The sequence below is a fragment of the Pecten maximus genome, chromosome 10 (genome assembly GCF_902652985.1).
Source record: "Pecten maximus chromosome 10, xPecMax1.1, whole genome shotgun sequence".
NCBI lineage: Eukaryota > Metazoa > Mollusca > Bivalvia > Pectinida > Pectinidae > Pecten > Pecten maximus.
In genome coordinates, this window is record NC_047024.1 from 5,620,742 (window position 1) to 5,640,240 (window position 19,499).

Consider the following 19,499-nt stretch of genomic DNA (forward strand, 5'->3'; position numbering starts at 1 on the left):
CAAACATAAAATGTGTAATTATTGTTTGTTATTTGTTTGAGTTGTCTTCTATTTGATAAATATCCTCCAAACATAATGACGCAGTAGTATATAAATGAGCTGATATAACAACAGTGTTTGTAGTATCATACCACACCTGCGTACCAAAGCTCATCAAAATCAGACATAACTAAATTTCGACCAATCACAGGCCTCAGTCCTCCTTAACAAAGTTTTCGCCCCGAAGACAGTCACAGCACAGGTTCTATTGGAATGTAGCAGAACTGGACATGGCTGAACACCGATGGCCAGGTAACTCAAATTGTTAGAGAGTCCGTATATAGTTCGGCGGCCCCTGGTCACGGCACCAAATGTAAGAGGAATGGAAAACTGCAGGGCACTTCCTTGTAAGTAACCCGCTTTCTCGACCTAATATTATAAACTACTGACGCCACCTTGTAGGTAACCCGCTTTCTCGACCGTATATTGTAAACTACTGACGCCACCTTGTAGGTAACCCGCTTTCTCGACCTAATATTGTAAACTACCAACACCACCTTGTAGGTAACCCACTTTCTCGACCTAATATTGTAAACTACCAACACCACCTTGTCGGTTACCCACTTTCTCGACCTAATATTGTGAACTACTGACGCCACCGTGTAGGTAGCCCACTTTCTCGACCTAATATTGTAAACTACTGACGCCACCGTGTAGGTAGCCCACTTTCTCGACCTAATATTGTAAACTACTGACGCCACCGTGTAGGTAACCCACTTTCTCGACCTAATATTGTAAACTACCAACGCCACCTTGTAGGTTACCCACTTTCTCGACCTAATATTATAAACTACTGACGCCACCTTGTAGGTTACCCACTTTCTCGACCTAATATTGTAAACTACTGACGCCACCGTGTAGGTAACCCACTTTCTCGACCTAATATTGTAAACTACCAACGCCACCTTGTAGGTTACCCACTTTCTCGACCTAATATTGTAAACTACTGACGCCACCTTGTAGGTTACCCACTTTCTCGACCTAATATTGTAAACTACCAACAACACCTTGTAGGTAGCCCGATCATTCAACCTTAAATTGTAAACTACCAACACCACTGTAATGTGCAGATGAGTAATATATAAATCGGTTGAAAAATCAGCATTGCCGCAACAAAAGTTAAGCACATTTGTTTATGTATAAACATATTTTGATCTACGTTCATACAAAAATACTGTTCTTAAGTTATATTTTTGCCTTAATTTAACTTATAAGATACGAAGAGCACCGCATAAAAAGGCAATAATATCTTCCGACTCTCTGTCTCTCCTTCAGATTTTACAAGAAAACACTCGTTCAAAACCTTGTCTTTCTCATATCTTAAAAAAATGCAAAATAACATTGTCGGAATAAAAGGCAAGCAAAATATGCTTTAAATCAGCAAGAGACAGATATCAAAATACCATATACAGATTTCACACCTGTTATTTGTACTGTCATTCGAAGTAAATGGCAGCAACGCTGGTCTCTCGAGAGGTGCAGCAAACTTTTTAAAGTACAACCGAAACTTAAAACTTATATTTCAAGTCGGAAAGAACGTAGAGAGGAAATTTTCCTCTCTCGGCTCCGTACCGGGCACACATATCCTACGCATTCGTTCATTTTAAAAAGAGAAGTATCCAGCAACATGCCATGCATGCGATGCTCAATTCACAGTTGAGCACTTTCTAATAGAATGTTTCGATTTCTAGTATATTCGTGATAAGTACTTTCGAGCCACGGATTTTGAAACTCTTTTCAATTCCGTGGATTCGAAAGCACTTTTTTACCTTTTTGAATAAATCGATCTACGTATTCAATAGACTTTGAAAAGCTCCTTTTACCATACTCTGTTTGACGTTATACATACATCAGAAAGTTCACATAATCTATTCGTTATATAAATTTTATCATTTTAACCCATATTTCATCATAGTGATCTAAATATACAATGCTAATCTTTAAAAAGGCCTTTTTTCATCTGTTTTTAAACTCAAATAAAATCAATTAGTAGTGTTTTGTTTGGTCGTAAATGACCATGGCTGTCGATGGGCCGTAAAACCTAAACAAACAAGCAAACGGACAAGTATTTTCAAAAGTAGTTGTGCCAAGTTAAAAACCAATACCACCTCATAAACAAATGAAATTAACGATTTTCTCTTTTCTCTGCAGAATGCTGCAAACTAATTTTTAACTGATATATATATTATCTAACCGCACATAACCTTACTAAACCGCATGTGTATTACTCGTATATATTTGTACAGCGTGACCCTGTAGCTAACCCGCTTACTTGGCCGTATATGGTAAATGTCGCCACTACTTGTACACAATCCATTCATTTCACTGTGTGTGGTAAACGTCCATTTTTGGTGCTGATAAAACTGAGACAAACCTGCATTAGTAAACCATTGATGGCACTGGTTTACCAGTTATACGTGTACATTTTTACCTGTTCACAGCCTTAGTAAGATGTTCCCCAATATATCACATGGTTACCGTATAACGGCAAGAATCCCAGTGCTACACACATTGTAACCCCGATAACACGAATATATGTGTCAAGTTCAGGTCGGGTTGATTACGTTTGGTCATTGCTTATGCAAGATTCGGTTCAGATAGACAACCAAACATAAGGATGGAACAACCCTTTGGAAGCTTGTAAAACCGATACCCATTCAATCATCATGGAAAGAAATCTTTTTTATCTGATGAAAACACGAAAATTTTACTTAAGGGCACTTAACAGTTGCCATGGACTAGGACAGGTCAATGATTAGTCTAGGTTTTTCCACCTACATTACGTCCCCTACCTATAATGTTTAGGTGTCCCAGTTGATTCGATATTCCCAGTTTCATATTTTGTTTTTGGTCGCCTCCTATCATCACGCCCTTAGTATCACTGACGATTTCTAGAAAGACAGAACTTCTTTATGGTGCAGTATAATTTTTCTCTATTGTATCTAGCTCTCTATTTGTTGTGAAGACCTAATATCTTGTGACTTTTGTAAAAAAAATATTTTGTTCACATGTCAGTAGTCTGTTGGAGAGTTCAATCCTCGGAGTCTGGGTGTTAGTCCCGAGTTAAATGAAATATAAGCTTCAGTATAGTTCACAACGCTAAAATTGTAGCAATGTTCGTTTTTCTTTTTTTTAAAATATGGAATGGGATATTACGGTGTTTAGATTTTAAGGGGAAAAAATCTTAACAGAAGATTAGTAGTTAATACTAACCCGTTAGGATAAAGGCTTGCTTGATTAACAAGACTAGCCAGGAACAAAAGATTCCTGAAAAAGTTTGGCCCCCACCATTTATAGCGATTCAAGTAGCTTTGACATGGTGATAATACACCAAAGATGAAATCATAAGAATGATTAAATTTCCGATCGAAAAACTTCTCTGTTGTGTTTGGTGACCAGATCTTCCAGTCGACTATTGGCAAACTCATGGGAACAAGCTTTGTACCTATTTGGCCGACTTTTTCTATATTAACAATGACAAATTTCAACTGTTAAATACAAAATTGCCTCATTTTGGCCATTGTTTGTTTTCCAGACCAATCTCAAAATTGATCGTGCACAGGTAAGGACAGGACTAAAGGAAACCTACACTAGAGACTTGGGGTAAGCCTTCCAATACTTCTCAAATTTAACACCAGTGTCCGCCTGTTGACCGATCGGACTCAAAAATGAATGAACGCCAAGGGAACCCTACACATCAAGTTTGAGAAATATGAAGTAATTTCCATCCATTTTGTATCAAAATCAGTCTTAAAGATATCATGCAGAAATGGGGACTGGGGGATAACCACCGATAGAATTTGAAAAAAAAAAAAAAAAAAAATCCTGTTATTTCTCAAGAAAGAGCGATAACAAGGATTATAAAAAAAAAAGTGGACGATCCATAGGCATAGGGCGATTTAAACTGATCACCACCATCAGATGGTGGGATAAAATTAATTTTAGTTATTGTTGTAAATGATTTTTTAATGTAGCAAACTTGTACGAAAGGGCAAAAAAAGATAAATTTAGGTTTCCAAACAAATGACGTTGTTTATCAGGTGTATCTAGCTCTCGTTAGTTGATTTTAAAGTAAGAAAAGACATGAGCTTTAATTCAGTTTTGGTTCGCCATGATCAATGCGATAGCTCACTTCCGTGCGTAGTCTATCTTACCAACATCAAATTCTTTTGTGTACGACTCAAACCAAAGTTTAATCTGCATGTCCATAAGAACATCCCTCTCACCCAGTCATGCCAATGTTGACCCTTAATAAAACCATATTTGTTGATGTTTTGAATGACAGACGACACCTAAAATAATAAGTGAGAGCAGTAAAATAAGTCCGTGGTCAAAGCCGGTCAGAATTGCTGGAGATCAGAATTGCCCTATCGGACCGCGGTGTGTAAACACAAACAAACGGACGTAGTTGTGGGATAAATGCATTCTTTATACATATTGTTTTAAAGCATAGCGTAGCTACAATAGGTAACACATACAGATAGTTCTTACCAGAACATTTTGACTCGAAGTTCTTGTCCGGCCAGGGTCTTCCTTCATCATTTGTGTTTCTATTTTACACTTTTATTCTCTTCAGATGTGAACGGATCTAACGGTGTATCCGGTCGATATGGTAAATGAAAACCACAGAGTATACCGACATAACAATGAAACCATCATTTTAACTTACTAGTCTCAAAATAAATTAAAACAAATAAGAGATCCCCAAGAGATTTCGGCACCCACCACTGCATGAACTGCATTGGTTATATGTAAGACTGGTCTTTTCTCTACGTTTCCCGTTTTCCCCTTTAAATTATTCAATAATAAGGGAAGCCTAAAAATAAAATCTTTGAGGAGCATATTTAGAACTTTCTATGAGTAAGAAATAGCGATACCAAATCTCAACTGTCAAAATTAAACATCCGCAACTGAGGACCAAGGAGAATATGAAAATTGAGAAAGGTACATTCAGTTCGAAGACAGAAGTGGTGATAACTAGTCATACAAGTATCAAACAGTCTGAATCCATATTGCTTAAGGAAATACAATTATTAAAATAAATCAGTTTCTACTGAAGTTTGACTCAATAAAACTACCAAATTTAATATGTTTCATTTGTCCGTAAATTTGACTATATGGAACTGTTCCGTTAGATCAAAACATCGAGGCCAACATTAAGATTATGAAAATATAAATGAAATTTTCAACAAAAACACGGGTAAAAATATATAATTCCCGCTGCAGAAGGATGCTCAATTTTGTAAAAATGCAGAATTAACTTATAATGCTTAAGATTTGCCCATTTTCTTATCAAAACTAAAACTGTAAGCCAATGGCTGACAAATACCCCACCCCCGCTCTGTTATTTGCAAAATAATTTAGTTGCTCTTCAGACAAATATAACTTCGTAGTTCATTAATTCTGCTTCTAAAGATCAACTCAATTCATCACCCCCATGAAATCGACCAAAGTAACATTGAATCCTTAAATGAGATCGTAATGTCGACCATACCCCCTTTACATGGTCTCCACCAACCTGCATCTCTCCAAACCTTGTCGTATTTATCTCTAAGTCAGTATTCGACATCCGTATCGGAAATCGTGATAACAGGAACAAGCCCTTGAATATCGAATCAATTGGGACATGTAAACATCGGAGGTAGGGAATGTTACTATCTAGAAATGGAAAATAAACAATTGGCATTCAGCTTACTGATTAGCTGTCCCTGTTGGTTATGTTGCAAGTAAAGATCGAGTTGATCTGCTTATGCTGTGTTGAAATGTTTGAAGTGTCCCTGATTTCATATTCTACAGTGTATATCTGATCGACAGTCAACCAGGTTTTTATAGACAGGTCGTCGTAAATATACCAACAGAAACTGAAGGACTTGGCTAGGTCTCTGTTCTGATAAGCTTATCCATATTATCAGCCCAAGTGAGGTTATGAAACACACACCCATGACCTACGATGTTAAAGAAAAACAGCATAAAGGGCATACGACAGGAGACAAAACACAGTCATGTGACAGTAGTGTAATCAAATGCACAAAGGAGAAAGTCCAACAATACTGATGTAGCTATTACCTGGTGTATTCGTAAAATGACCCACTCACAATTTTGAGGTTTTTCATAGGTAGAACGTCTATCTAGATTATTGTGAGGAATGTAACAGGTAAGCATACGTTTAACCGAGGTTCTCACATCAAGTTCTCTTCTCTGTTTTGTTTCTATACCAACTTTAAATGCAGTGAATAAAAGCACAAAACCAACAATGAGTCAATGTTAAAATAAAATTTATTTCCTTCCTATGACATTAATCAACATGGAGATTGTAAAATTACACAATTTCATAAACATATGAGAATGTTGATCAAATGACGCATGACAACGACGCACATTATAACAGGCACATAGAACGATTAATAGATGACATATACGGATTCACCTCATTGATGGACATACAAAAGTTATATCACAATAACATATTTTAGTAAATTAAACATTATAATATAGACAGCACCTGATATCCAATGCAATCTTTATCTCGGAACATATCTCCACCAAACACAAATGTTTCCACGCAGTGACAATCGTTCACACAATTACATCCAAACACTAGACTCACAGCTTAACCTGTAATATAACGAGTATTCTCTCACAGGTAGACAATGTGAATTCAAATACCGAAACAATCTACATAATATGAATAAGTGTGTAAGTGAGGCCAACAATGACCACTTGTAATGGAAAATTATTTGTTCGTGGCGTTTTTAGTGTATACATCTTGAGCTTGGCATTGGATACAGACATACACATGTATGATAAACAGGTAGACCATTTATCCAATAAGTTGTAAAACCTACGATATAACTCGGAGTCTTACGGTTACCACTCTCGCACGTATTTAGTCATATTAATGGACGGATACTCAGGTATGAATGGACGACGGACAATATAACAGTAGCACTTATGGAAGTACAAACATGTAAATAAGCTGAAGGTGTGGAGTAAGAAAAGTTGACAGTAGTAAGTATAGCGGAACAGACGTGTGAATTGAGTAATAACGAGTCTATAGATGGACGGAAAAGTACGGAAATATACCAGTATGGAAGGACGGACAAGTGTGAATACGGTACCACGGATATAAGGTAAATGTAAGTACAGAGGGACGGAAAAGTGTAAATACGGTACCATGGATAGAAGGTAAATGTAAGTATAGAGGGACGGAAAAGTACGGAAATATACCAGTATGGAAGGACGGACAAGTGTGAATACGATATCACGGAGAGAAGGTAAATGTAAGTATAGAGGGACGGACAAGTGTAAATACGGTACCATGGATATAAGGTAAATGTAAGTATAGAGGGACGGACAAGTTGAATACGGTATCACGGAGAGAAGGTAAATGTATAGAGGGACGGACAAGTGCAAATACGGTACCACGGATAGAAGGTAAATGTAAGTATGGAGGGACGAACAAGTGTAAATACGGTACCACGGATAGAAGATTAAGGTAAATGTAAATATCGAGGGACGAACAATTGTAAATACGGTACCAAGGATATAAGGTAAATGTAAATATCGAGGGACGAACAATTGTAAATACGGTACCACGGATAGATTATTAAGATAAGGTAAGTATGGAGGGACAAACAAGTGTGAATACGGTATTTGGTATAGAGGACGGTAAGGGGAAATACATTTAGCAGGTACGGAGGGAAGGCTTACGTAAAACACTTGCAGGTATGGCTGGAATGCGCGTCGTACATAATTTAATGAACAAATAACGTATTAATTGGCACATGTTAGTTTAACGCACTACCTACTGTATATCAGGGCCAACTACTTGGCTAATATGATAGATTTCCTGTCAATGAAATAATTAAAAATGTGTGTACAAAAATGTATGCATACACGATCGTATTCTTTCGTACTGAAATGACTTCATATAGCAATGTTTTCATCAAGGAAATTATACTACTTTAATGTTATTTCCCGAAAAGTAAGCAGACCTGAGCGTATTTGAAGATGTCACATACTCGACAAGAGAAGTTATGATCGATTGAAATGAAATATAGGCTACTGTTTATTTTTATACAAAATCAAAAGTACTATGTTATTACCACCTTTGGGAAATTTGAGCGAGTTTGAATTTCAAAGTGAATACACAATCAATTGCATCTCGGATTTTTTTTTATCGTACTCTGCTTCTATATTTGCTATCTACCTTTCGGTCTGATGAATATCATTTTAGGGCACTGTAACTGTTTTCTTTTTTAATTATATATATTGTCATACGATGGGTAGCCTCTTATGTATTTTTGTGACAAGCAGAGTAAACGCCGTCGGCGTTATGGCATATTTAATTAAGAATCCTGAAAAGTTGTAGGACAAGCCAGTTGTATTTTGCAGCTCCACACATTAGACATACCAGTGCGTGAGTAATGAGTTCATATGGCAGATGCATTCATGTTATTCCTATGTACAACCTACCATTCCTGTAACAAATTCGTTTGATTTCGATCGTGCCTTGGCGAGTTGGTTAATTTTACTGTTTGCAGAAAATCAAATAACAGATAAAACCTTCACAGCGTGCGAGAAATACGTGAATTCTGACCGTAACTTCCCTTTGATAGGCAACACATGCAAGTTTAACGAAAACAATTAGATGATAATACATATAATGTTATTATGAGATAATTATCAAACGGCTAATTTTGATTCCATTTCATCGTTTGTAGATGAGACATGTTCTAAGATTTTTTTAATGTGGCAAGTCGTTAATATTGGTGAAGGCTGTGAAGAACAATGGTATAAAGAATACATAACGCTGCACATACTATCTAGTACCAATCCCTGGAGGTACAGTATCTATCGGCGGTGGTACATCAGACGAAGAAGAATCACGTCCGGAGGCTGTAGTATCCAGTATCACAGGTAGGTTATATAGGTATATCAGTATTAAATAGGAAGATCAGAAATAAGTGCACAATTCCCTGAACAAAATATCACTCAGCTTTTCCTCCGGATTCAGAGATTCGTCAGTTTCAACATAAAATATCACAGTAAACAAGTCCCTCTGTGTGCTTCCTGTGACTATTCCTATATATTAAATTAACTTTTTACTTTGTTCTCTGGAGATGCCCTGTATAGATATGTTAAATATCACTTTAATTTCAATCATTTTCATTTCGTAGGATTTCTCTTATTGTTTCTGTAAAAAGGTGCCCTAATTGTCCGTGACAGTGGTAAAAATTGGCCCCCGAATGATTTCTCCTCCTGGTGGCTCTGGTTGATCATCAATTGTATCTTTGTCGGCACAGTCTCTGTAGAAAACAATACACATTAGAAAATTAGGCTTTACCTCCAATGAAAACGATCACGATTTAAAGTATTTTAAACTCGCGCAAGTACACGTCTTACTTAAGCTTTCATGCATTTGTTTACAATGTCGAACAAAATGAAATAAGAGTTATATTAATATCTATAAAAATTAATTTATGCTCAGTTATAAAAGTTAGTAAATCAATCAACTCAAAACCTAAATTACTCGGGTTCTACCCAAACAGAAGTAGGACAAAATAAGATAACTAGTCAAAAAGCAAAACTGACAGATTAGATTTGACAAAAAATTGTACTTGTCATTTAGAGTAAATAAAAAGACAAATGTCGTAATGATTACTACTATTCAATAATTACTGTTTTTTTTTTTTTTTTTTTTCCCTCTAAATAATTGAAATTCGAGAACAGGACAATATATACATATCTTTACAATTACAACAGCTTTGATCAAGGAGATTAATATAACATCGTATTTACTGATAGGACAGTCTATAGAGTTATATGGTTATATGTTAGAAATGCAAAAACGGACTTCTGAAAACAAAGAGAAAGTTTTTATGGAAAGAAAGTCAACTGAAAATAAGTTCGAAATGTTTTAAGCTACTACAATTGCAGTACTTAAAACACAGGGACTTTGTCAGAAAAAAAATATGTCTTTCTCTATAACTCTATATCAGAGTGCAAATTAAATATAAATGAAAGGGGGGTGATGTGGTCAGGGTTGATGTATCCTTCCAAACATATAAACCATCCACCATCATACATCAAACAAAAATACATCAGTGTCCACCAGCATACACTAAACAAAAATACATAGCTGTCCACCATCTTACACCAAGCTTTATACAAACGTATATATACCCTTTCCCACCACACATTAATAGTATTGGAAACAAACCAATATCAGACTTTCGAAGTTAAGCCAATGTTCATCACTTATAATCACCTAATATAGCAAACTTTCCCTATATTTTTGTTGGTTATTTAACCAAGCAGATTTTTAGCTAGGAGACTCCATTTATCCTAAAAGAAAGAACTAATCAGAACTATAACCTGGGACACATACGTGCCGGGAGATGGCATGTCTTAGAGGCTGTACATATATACCATCCAATTGTGGCTAGTTTAGAACTACACTGTATTGAAGCTATATTGTTAATTGTATTCCAAATGTCTCTCTGACACAAAATGACATTAATCTTAAAGGAAGGTTATAGGGTTTACAATGCCCTTTCCTTGACTTGTTGTCACCGAGGGGCGAGAAAGATATTATCTCCAGAACGAAATCTGACTAAGGACAACTTCGGCGTTATTGGGATATGCTTAAGAAGTCCAGATGCATGCAACAAAAAAGGGCTGTTTGCTATATATATGGTGATTGAGAATTATTAAATATCAACTATCCCCCTCCGTTTTACAGGTAGATAAAAAAGAAAAGTTGAGAATTCTCTGGTGAATTACTTTTGAGAAGCAAAATATCATGGTTCTAATGATTTTAACGTTTGTGATCTAAGTCGTCCAGAGTTTATTGTAATGTATTTATTATCAATTTCATTTCACTGTATTGTTCCTTTTGTCGATGTGTCACCTGTAATTCAGTAATATAGACCATTACTAATAAGTTGACATTCCTATATCATAGTTCGCTTGAATTCTCCTACTCACATGATTTACATTGCTAGCCTCTTTAAACAATCCTACTGTCTACTGCTGTAAATATTGTACGTGAAAATGTCGACTACTTGGAAGAAGAGTCTTGCGACTCAAAGTGTCATCAACCCTAAAAAAGTCTTTTCTTATTATCATTATTATTACTAATATGATTTCACATTGCTTGCCTCTTTAAACAATCCTACTCATGTTTTTACATTGCTGGCCTCTTTAAATACTCCAAATCATATGTTTTTACATTGCTAGCCTCTTTAAAACAATCCTACTTATATGTTTTTACATTGCTTGCCCCTTTAAATAATGCAAATCATATGTTTTTACATTGCTTGCTTCTTTAAATAATCCAAATCATATGTTTTACATTGCTTGCCCCTTTAAATAATGCAAATCATATGTTTTTACATTGCTTGCCCCTTTAAAACAATCCTACTTATATGTTTTTACATTGCTTGCTCCTTTAAACAATCCTACTCATATGTTTTTACATTGCTTGCCCCTTTGAATACTGCAAATCATATGTTTTTACATTGCTGGTTTCTAAACAATCCTACTCATACTTATTGTTACATTGCTTGCCTATTAAATAATCCAAATCATATGTTTTACATTGCTTGCCCCTTTAAATAATGCAAATCATATGTTTTTGCATTGCTAGCCTCTTTAAAACAATCCTACTCATATGTTTTTACATTGCTGGTCTCTAAACAATCCTACTCATACTTATTTTTACATTGCTTGCCTCTTAAATAATCCAAATAATATGTTTTACATTGCTATAAGCCTCTTAAATAATCCAAATCATATGTTTTTACATTGCTTGCCTCTTTAAACAATCCTACTTATATGTTTTTACATTGCTTGCCCCTTTAAACAAACTTATTTGTTTACTTTATACATGTTTGGAAACCAAAATTTACAGGCCCCTGTTTCATCAAGCTCAGTAACTGTCCTTAAAGTCTGTAAACAAATGATATATGTGTATGTTTAAGTTTAAGGTAAGGAGAGTGTGATTATTAAGATTATGTTAGAATTTGTCTTCTGACTGATACATGTCTTAACAACAATTCTTCTTAAACTGAATTGATCAAATATTCTCTAATTAACCCTTAAATTGATGTAAGTTTTGACCTCAGTTAATTTACATGTCAATTATAAATGCCATGGTTCTACAATCACCTTTCTCTTAATTATGTACCTGTAAAGTATGAGTAACAAAAGGATAAAAAGGTTACAAGGTTATTTAACAAATACATGTAAAAACATTGTACCGGCAGTTTATTTATCTTCTTTCCTGTCAATACAAGAATATCAAACAACTTAAACACTAAAACTTAAGCATGTTTACAAGTATATGATTTATGATTTTATTGGAGCACTTCTTCAAAAAGAGGGAGAAAAAAAACAAATAATTCTTACAAATTCTTTCCCCATATATATCACCTTAAACCAATCAGTTTTCACACAAAAACATTTCAAACTGATATACCTCACAATAAAGACTTTACCAGTGTTCCAATGGTGGTGATAATAATTCATAGAGAATTTAAGGATTTTCATAAAAAAAAATCAACAAAGTTTCTCAGAATTCCTATCATGCCATAACATACTTATTATTTTTTTTTTTTAATTTAAAATGACACTTTTTGCACTTTTATCACACATCAGTATAGCATCAACTATTTTCCCAAAAAATAATCCATAATACTGTTTGCTAAAATTCCATTTCTGTGATAGAACCATGATAAGTTACACTGATACGTGAATCAAGTGCAGATGTCACATTGTTGTTAGACAAAACAAAATTGATTATGAAAAATAAATGACACAATTACCATAACACTTATCACCAGTACCTTCACTGGACATAACAACACTGACCACATACACTGACCACAGATTTTTACTGACATGGACCACAATACAGAGACTGATCTTCCCCGTTGTTAGCATGATATACTGCCCTCCAAAAGTAGGTTTGGTTAGAAATAAGGCCCAAGTTTTCAAACCGTTCTGATATTGCTCTGAATTGTTTCAAGTGGTTTCTGGAAATTTCTAACCTGTCAACTTAACCAAAAATACCACAAGTAGATTAAACCTTTTGAATATCGGTATTACAAGAAATTAAATTGAAACAAACCCAGCCTCTCAAATATAATGTAATGTTTATTTCAATGATTTCTTGATCGTTGTTAAAAACTTTGACTCACTGCAATAGTTTCTATCATTACTCACAGTAACAAAGGCATGAATATGGATGAACATAACCATCACTAATATAAGTGTAATGTTGGATAATATTAGTAATTAGAGCAAATTATTATTAATAATAATAATATTAAAGAAGCGTTTTGCAGAGTTTTATGTCAAATACAAAATTAGCATGTCAACGAGTTTAATAGTAAACATATATACCATACACCAATGAATACGATTACTGTACAATATTTAGCCACAAATAGCTTTAAAGACGTGACAATATCGTACAATAGGTAGCCACGTTGTTAAGGACAGCCAAGCCATACAGCAGAATAACAAGCCAACTATAGATACCTGAAATGATCGGCCGGAGAAACATCTTACCTACGATTCCCCGGCTACTTTTGGCAGATTTTGCTCGGTTTGTCAGCTACAAATGTGTCATCAAGCACAATCAATGTGGGGGAAAATCATTGTCATGATTAAACAAACTTAAAACTTCTCAACTTTAAACATGTAAAGTCACTGTCTTACCTTGAGTATCTAGGAAATGTGGAAGGTTATTAGATTTGTTCAAATTATGTTGGTGTATAATATATCTACGTCTAAGTCAGGTTTTTTCTGTATGTATACAGATTTTTATTTTCAGAAATGTGGATGACTGTAGGAATATGTGTGCTGAATTATGGGAAGAATAATAATTGCATAAACCTTAAACCGCCTTCGTTGCAAAGTTATTGTTCTATAAATTTTCACACGATTGCGGATGCTGAAATCCTATGATAATATATTCTAATTTTAAACTTTTATCCTCAACTTGTAATTGTGCTATTTCATTTCAAACACAAATTTGGCTCTGTCTGTTAATGAGACCTATTCTTGTGACATCACAAATACATGTAACTGTTCCCAGAAAAAAAATATACAATAGATAACCACAAAATTATCAATTTAATTTTTGCAGCATGACCTTTCGTGACATCAATAATACCCTTAATGTAGTGACATCAATTAGTGAATACATCATGAACATGGTCTACATATCACTACACCAATGGGAGTTATATAATAACTATCATCTGATAACTTTCTACTTTGTTTGGTAAGGTTATATAGTGACAATGCAAAGTAAAACAAAATATTTAGCAATACATTCTCAGCTCAACAGTCTTGGTTCAACATTCTTGGTTCAGCATTCTTGGTTCAACATTCTTGGTTCATTTGTTCACATATACATGCTTCCTTGTAATGTGTTATTTAATTTTATGACCAGGTAGAAATGAGCATATATAAATAACAACATGATTTTAAAAGACATGTTTATCATGCAAGTACTAACTAATTCCCTCACATCAGAATTTTAACTTAAATAAAAAGGTGTGCTTATTTGATTCTTACAGACAGCATTCACAGCATAGATATTTCATAAAATTTACTTTGGAAAATTGCTAATTTCTTTCACAAACTACACCTCATCCTGTAATGTTTCAGGGTCCTATAGTTAAATAGATGTGTTACTTAATGTCCAGTAGGTCATTGACATGACGTTTAGAATTTTTACTTTAAAATGAGCAGGATTCTCCCTCATCTTGTCAGTAATCATCCTTTGTAAGGTGATATATGATACCATCCAGTAATGACCTTGAACTTTTGACCTTTAACTTGGATTCTTCCTGATGATTTAGGAAGGTAATATAGTTTGATATGTGTGTTAAGACCTCAGTTTGGATGTAGATGATAGTGTACCAAAGTTCAAAATTAGAACAATTATGTATATTCCAGATATCACTACTTTTTTATGGCTCCTAAGCAACTCAGGCCTTATTGGAATGAAAGTCATTCCATCATCTTAGTCAAGACCTTCGTCACCATGGTGACAAACAACATGGATGATTGTTTGATGAAGGTTATAGAGTGTAGTAACTGAAACATTATGCTTAAAACTCAATACTGGTTGTGATATAAAATTCTTTCATAAATATAGAAAGAGATTTATACATGTTTATATCAATTTCTATCAAATCCTAATATATTTGTATAATTGGTTTTTCAAAATGAAATTTTGAATAAACTTTTGATTAAATAACAATAACAATAGATCGTAATCTGAAATCATACATTTCATATACATGTATTACTATCCACTACATCAACTGGAATGTGATGGCAGATCAAGATATGATTTTAATCAGATTGAATAGATGGACAAAAATGATGCTGTTTGAATTAACCTTGGCTTTAATTCTTGCATATTTGTTTTTATTTATAGTGTAACAAGAAAGGCCCTGTAATAAGTTTTTGTCCCTGCAAATATGATTACTCCTTATTTCTTAGACTGAAGTATGATAAATTTGTTAGACCATCATTTCAAAGAATACATTTCTAAACAAGAGATCCCAGAGGGATCTTGGCGCCCACCATTGAATGATCTTTATAGGTTCCATGTCAGATTGATCTTTTCTCTACTTTTCCCTTCCTCTAAGTCTTACTAATCTGTGTAAATTCAGAAAGAGCCCTCTAGTACTTTTCAAACAAGGGGAACCTATATATAAAATTTAAGATTTAGCGATAATGGCTGTCTGTCGGCCATGTTGTTTTCGGATTGGTCCCAAAATGCAACACCAGGGACCAAGGGGAACCTACATATGAAATTTGAGAAAGATCCCTTCAGTACCTTCTGTAAAATAGCGATAACAAACTTCAATTGTCAAAATCCAAGATGGCTGCCTGTCAGCCAGGTTGTTTTCTGACTGGTCTCAAAATCCAATATGCATAACTAGGCACAGAGGGGAACCTAATAATGAAATTTCAGAAAGATCCCTTCAGCAATTTCTGATAAATAGCGATAACAAACTTCAATTGTCAAAATCCAAGATGACTGCCAGGCGGCCATGTTGTTTTCCTATTGGTCCCAAGATGCAATATGCAGAACAACAGACCAAGGGGAACTTACAAAAAAGTTTGAGAAAGATCCCTTAAGTACTTTCTGAGAAATAGAGATAACAAACTTCAATTGTCAAAATCCAAGATGGCTGCCTGTCGGCAATGTTGTTTTCTGATTGGTCTCAAAATGCAATATGCATAACTAGGCACCAAGGGGAACCTTTATATGAAATTTGAGAAAGATCCCTTCAGTACTTTCTGAGAAAAAGCAATAACAAACTTCAATTGTCAAAATCCAAGATGGCTGCCTGTCGGCCATGTTGTTTTGCTATTGGTCTCAAAATGTGATATGCATAACTAAGCACCAAGGGGAACATACATATGAAATTTGAGAAAGATCCCTTCAGTACTTTCGGAGAAATAGCGATAACAAACTTCAATTGTCAAAATCCAAGATGGCTGCCTGTCGGCCATGTTGTTTTCCGATTGGTCTCAAAATGCAATATGCATAACTAGGCACCAAGGGGAACCTTTATATGAAATTTGAGAAAGATCCCTTCAGTACTTTCTGAGAAAAAGCAATAACAAACTTCAATTGTCAAAATCCAAGATGGCTGCCTGTCGGCCATGTTGTTTTGCTATTGGTCTCAAAATGTGATATGCATAACTAGGCACCAAGGGGAACCTACATATAAAATTTGAGAAGGATTCCTTCATTACTTTCTGAGAAATAGCGATAACAAACTTCAATTGTCAAAATCCAAGATGGCTGCCTGTCGGCCATGTTGTTGTTCGATTGGTCTCAAAATGCAATATGCATAACTAGGCACCAAGGGAAACCTACATATGGAATTTGAGAAAGATCCCTTCAGTACTTTCTGAGAAATAGCGATAACAAACTTCAATTGTCAAAATCCAAGATGGCTGCCTGTCGGCCATGTTGTTTTCCGATAGGTCTCAAAATGCGATATGCATAACTAGGCACCAAGAGGAACCAACATATGAAATTTGAATAAGATCCCTTCAGTACTTTCTGAGAAATAGCGATAACAAACTTCAATTGTCAAAATCCAAGATGGCTGCCTGTCGGCCATGTTGTTTTCCGATAGGTCTCAAAATGCGATATGCATAACTAGGCATCAAGGGGAACCTACATATGAAATTTGAGAAAGATCCCTTCTGTACTTTCTGAGAAATAGCGATAACAAACTTCAATGGTCAAAATCCAAGATGGCTGCCTGTCGGCCATGTTGTTTTCCGATTGGTCGCAAAATGCAATATGCATAACTAGGCACCAAGGGGAACCTACATATGAAATTTGAGAAAGATCCCTTCAGTACTTTCTGAGAAATAGCGATAACAAGAATTGTTTACGGACGGAGGGACGGACGGACGGACCACGGACCACGGACGCAGGGCGATTTGAATAGCCCACCATCTGATGATGGTGGGCTAAAAACACTGATTTACTCAATTCTTCTAGAGGTGATAATAAATGGCTAAAGAAAAGAATGAATCATCTATACAATTCATTTATCAATGTGTATGGTACAATGATGTAGATGGATAATCTACAGGTTAAACTACAGAGATGTCTATATAGATATCTAGCGATGAGGAAGAGAGGAACAGAGAACCCGACCTGTTAACTAGACCAGCACCGTACATGCAGTATTAAAGTTGAGAAGTTTTATCAAGGGTTGTGAAATGTTTTGTATTATAATGTGGAATCTGGTGGATTAAAAACAAAAAGGTAGGAAGTGATTTTGAGCAAAAGAATTGAGAATTATTAAGAACTGATAGAAGATATTAACAAAATTTCACTGGTACCTGGAGTAATAGGCCCATTTCCCTGAAAATCAGTTGTACAACTACAAATATTGGTTTTATAATATGTATTTTGAAAAGTGTTCACTATTTACAGACAGCTTACACTAACACACCAAGTTCCACTGGGATATGTGACCACAAAAATGTGTCAGAAACTTGCTATAATTAACCACTTCACAATTCAAAAATTATTACAAAGTTTGAAAATCTACTGAAATCAGTAGCTCCTAAAATAACATGGTTTATATTCATTTAATCATCTCTGTATAATATTATTTTTTTTTAATTTTAAACATTAAAAACTCTTTCTTATTTATTTGATATCAGGTCATAAAGTAAAGATCGCTATGAACTCAAACAATACATGTCACCAACAAGCATATGTAAAAGTGCAATAACACAATCAGAGGATCATGCCTATTGTGGTGAAAATAAAACAAGATTCTGTTGTAAAATCAAAATTTGTGGTACAATACTTTCCTACAAATTCTATATGTATTATCATTTGGTACCTTACACCTTACTCATCAAAGTAACAGATAACCTGTGTGGGACCTTAATTCAATGCTACTTTTCCCATACCTGTAAAGGTTTACCATAGTAAATGGCAATACGGGTAGACATACTTAAGGCTCCCCACAGGGTACTGAAACATTGATATGAGGAAGGTGTGTAATTGTTCAAATGTAATAGTACTTATAAGAACTAGTTTCAGAAAGTATTTTTAACACAAGTATTTCTCCCAAAATAACATGTGAATATTAAGATAGAAATGCTTTGAAATACATACCTCAAAGTATTTATCAGTATTTGGGTATTTGTTTTTCTCCTCACGACTACTACTGCTTGTGGCACTGCCTACTCTCATCCCACCCTTCCCACACTTGACGAAACTCTGTCCATGGTAGCTGCTACATTCTGCCAGTTTGAGTGGTTCCCCTACAGGCTTGCGCCCTCCATAGCCGCTGCCTACCTGTGAACCAGTGTGAGACAAACCTACAGATCCATTTTGTGGGATTGGCTGCTCTGTATGCACCTGACTAAGGTCAAAGGTCATATCAGACAGCTTTTTCTGAGCTATGGCAGGCTGAGCGTTGTTGTTGCTGTAGTTTACGCCAGAATCATTGGACCATTTCTGAGTTCTGTCGTGAGTTCTATCACTCATGGGATAATTAGTTTTTGTTTCCATGGGGGTCACAATTCGTTGTCGTGAACTTGCTTTTTTCTCGCGCGTAACTGAAGTGTCCTGAAGCCATTTTGGGTGTTCATCTGGCAAGTCATGACCCAGGCCATTTTGACTTTCTCGTAACAGGACCAAGTCTTTGTGATGGCTACTTCGTGGCACTATATCTGGGACTGGCACACCTGTGGAATCACAGACAGGGGATATCTCACCATTCACTGGAGTGGATCCATTGGAGGCAGACTGAGCACCAGATCTCCTCTTGGCAAGCTTCTTCTCATACTGAAATAGAAAGTTGCTAGAATTACAGTACAATGCTTCTTATTGCTTCAAATGAACCATTAACAGCCTGATATTTTTAAAACAAATTATA

General features: G+C 35.3%; 1 protein-coding gene across 46 annotated transcripts in view; it reads right to left on the reverse strand.

Moving 5' to 3' along the window:
* Positions 1 to 6,297: 6,297 nt before the first annotated feature.
* The window catches only part of LOC117336185 (cytosolic carboxypeptidase 2-like), a 148,417-nt gene continuing 135,215 nt past the window's right edge, over positions 6,298 to 19,499 (reverse strand). For 40 of the 46 annotated variants that reach the window (XM_033896624.1, XM_033896604.1, XM_033896597.1 and 37 more), the window contains 3 exons: positions 18,734 to 19,408; positions 13,585 to 13,660; positions 6,298 to 9,347 (listed from right to left, as the gene is read on the reverse strand). In XM_033896624.1, coding sequence (XP_033752515.1) covers positions 9,208 to 9,347; positions 13,585 to 13,660; positions 18,734 to 19,408 — 891 coding nt within the window. In that variant the 3' untranslated portion in view covers positions 6,298 to 9,207. Of the gene's footprint in view, positions 9,348 to 12,302; positions 12,326 to 13,584; positions 13,661 to 17,943; positions 17,966 to 18,733; positions 19,409 to 19,499 lie in introns of all 46 variants that reach the window. The other 6 variants (XM_033896610.1, XM_033896619.1, XM_033896620.1 and 3 more) reach the window with 6 other exon arrangements.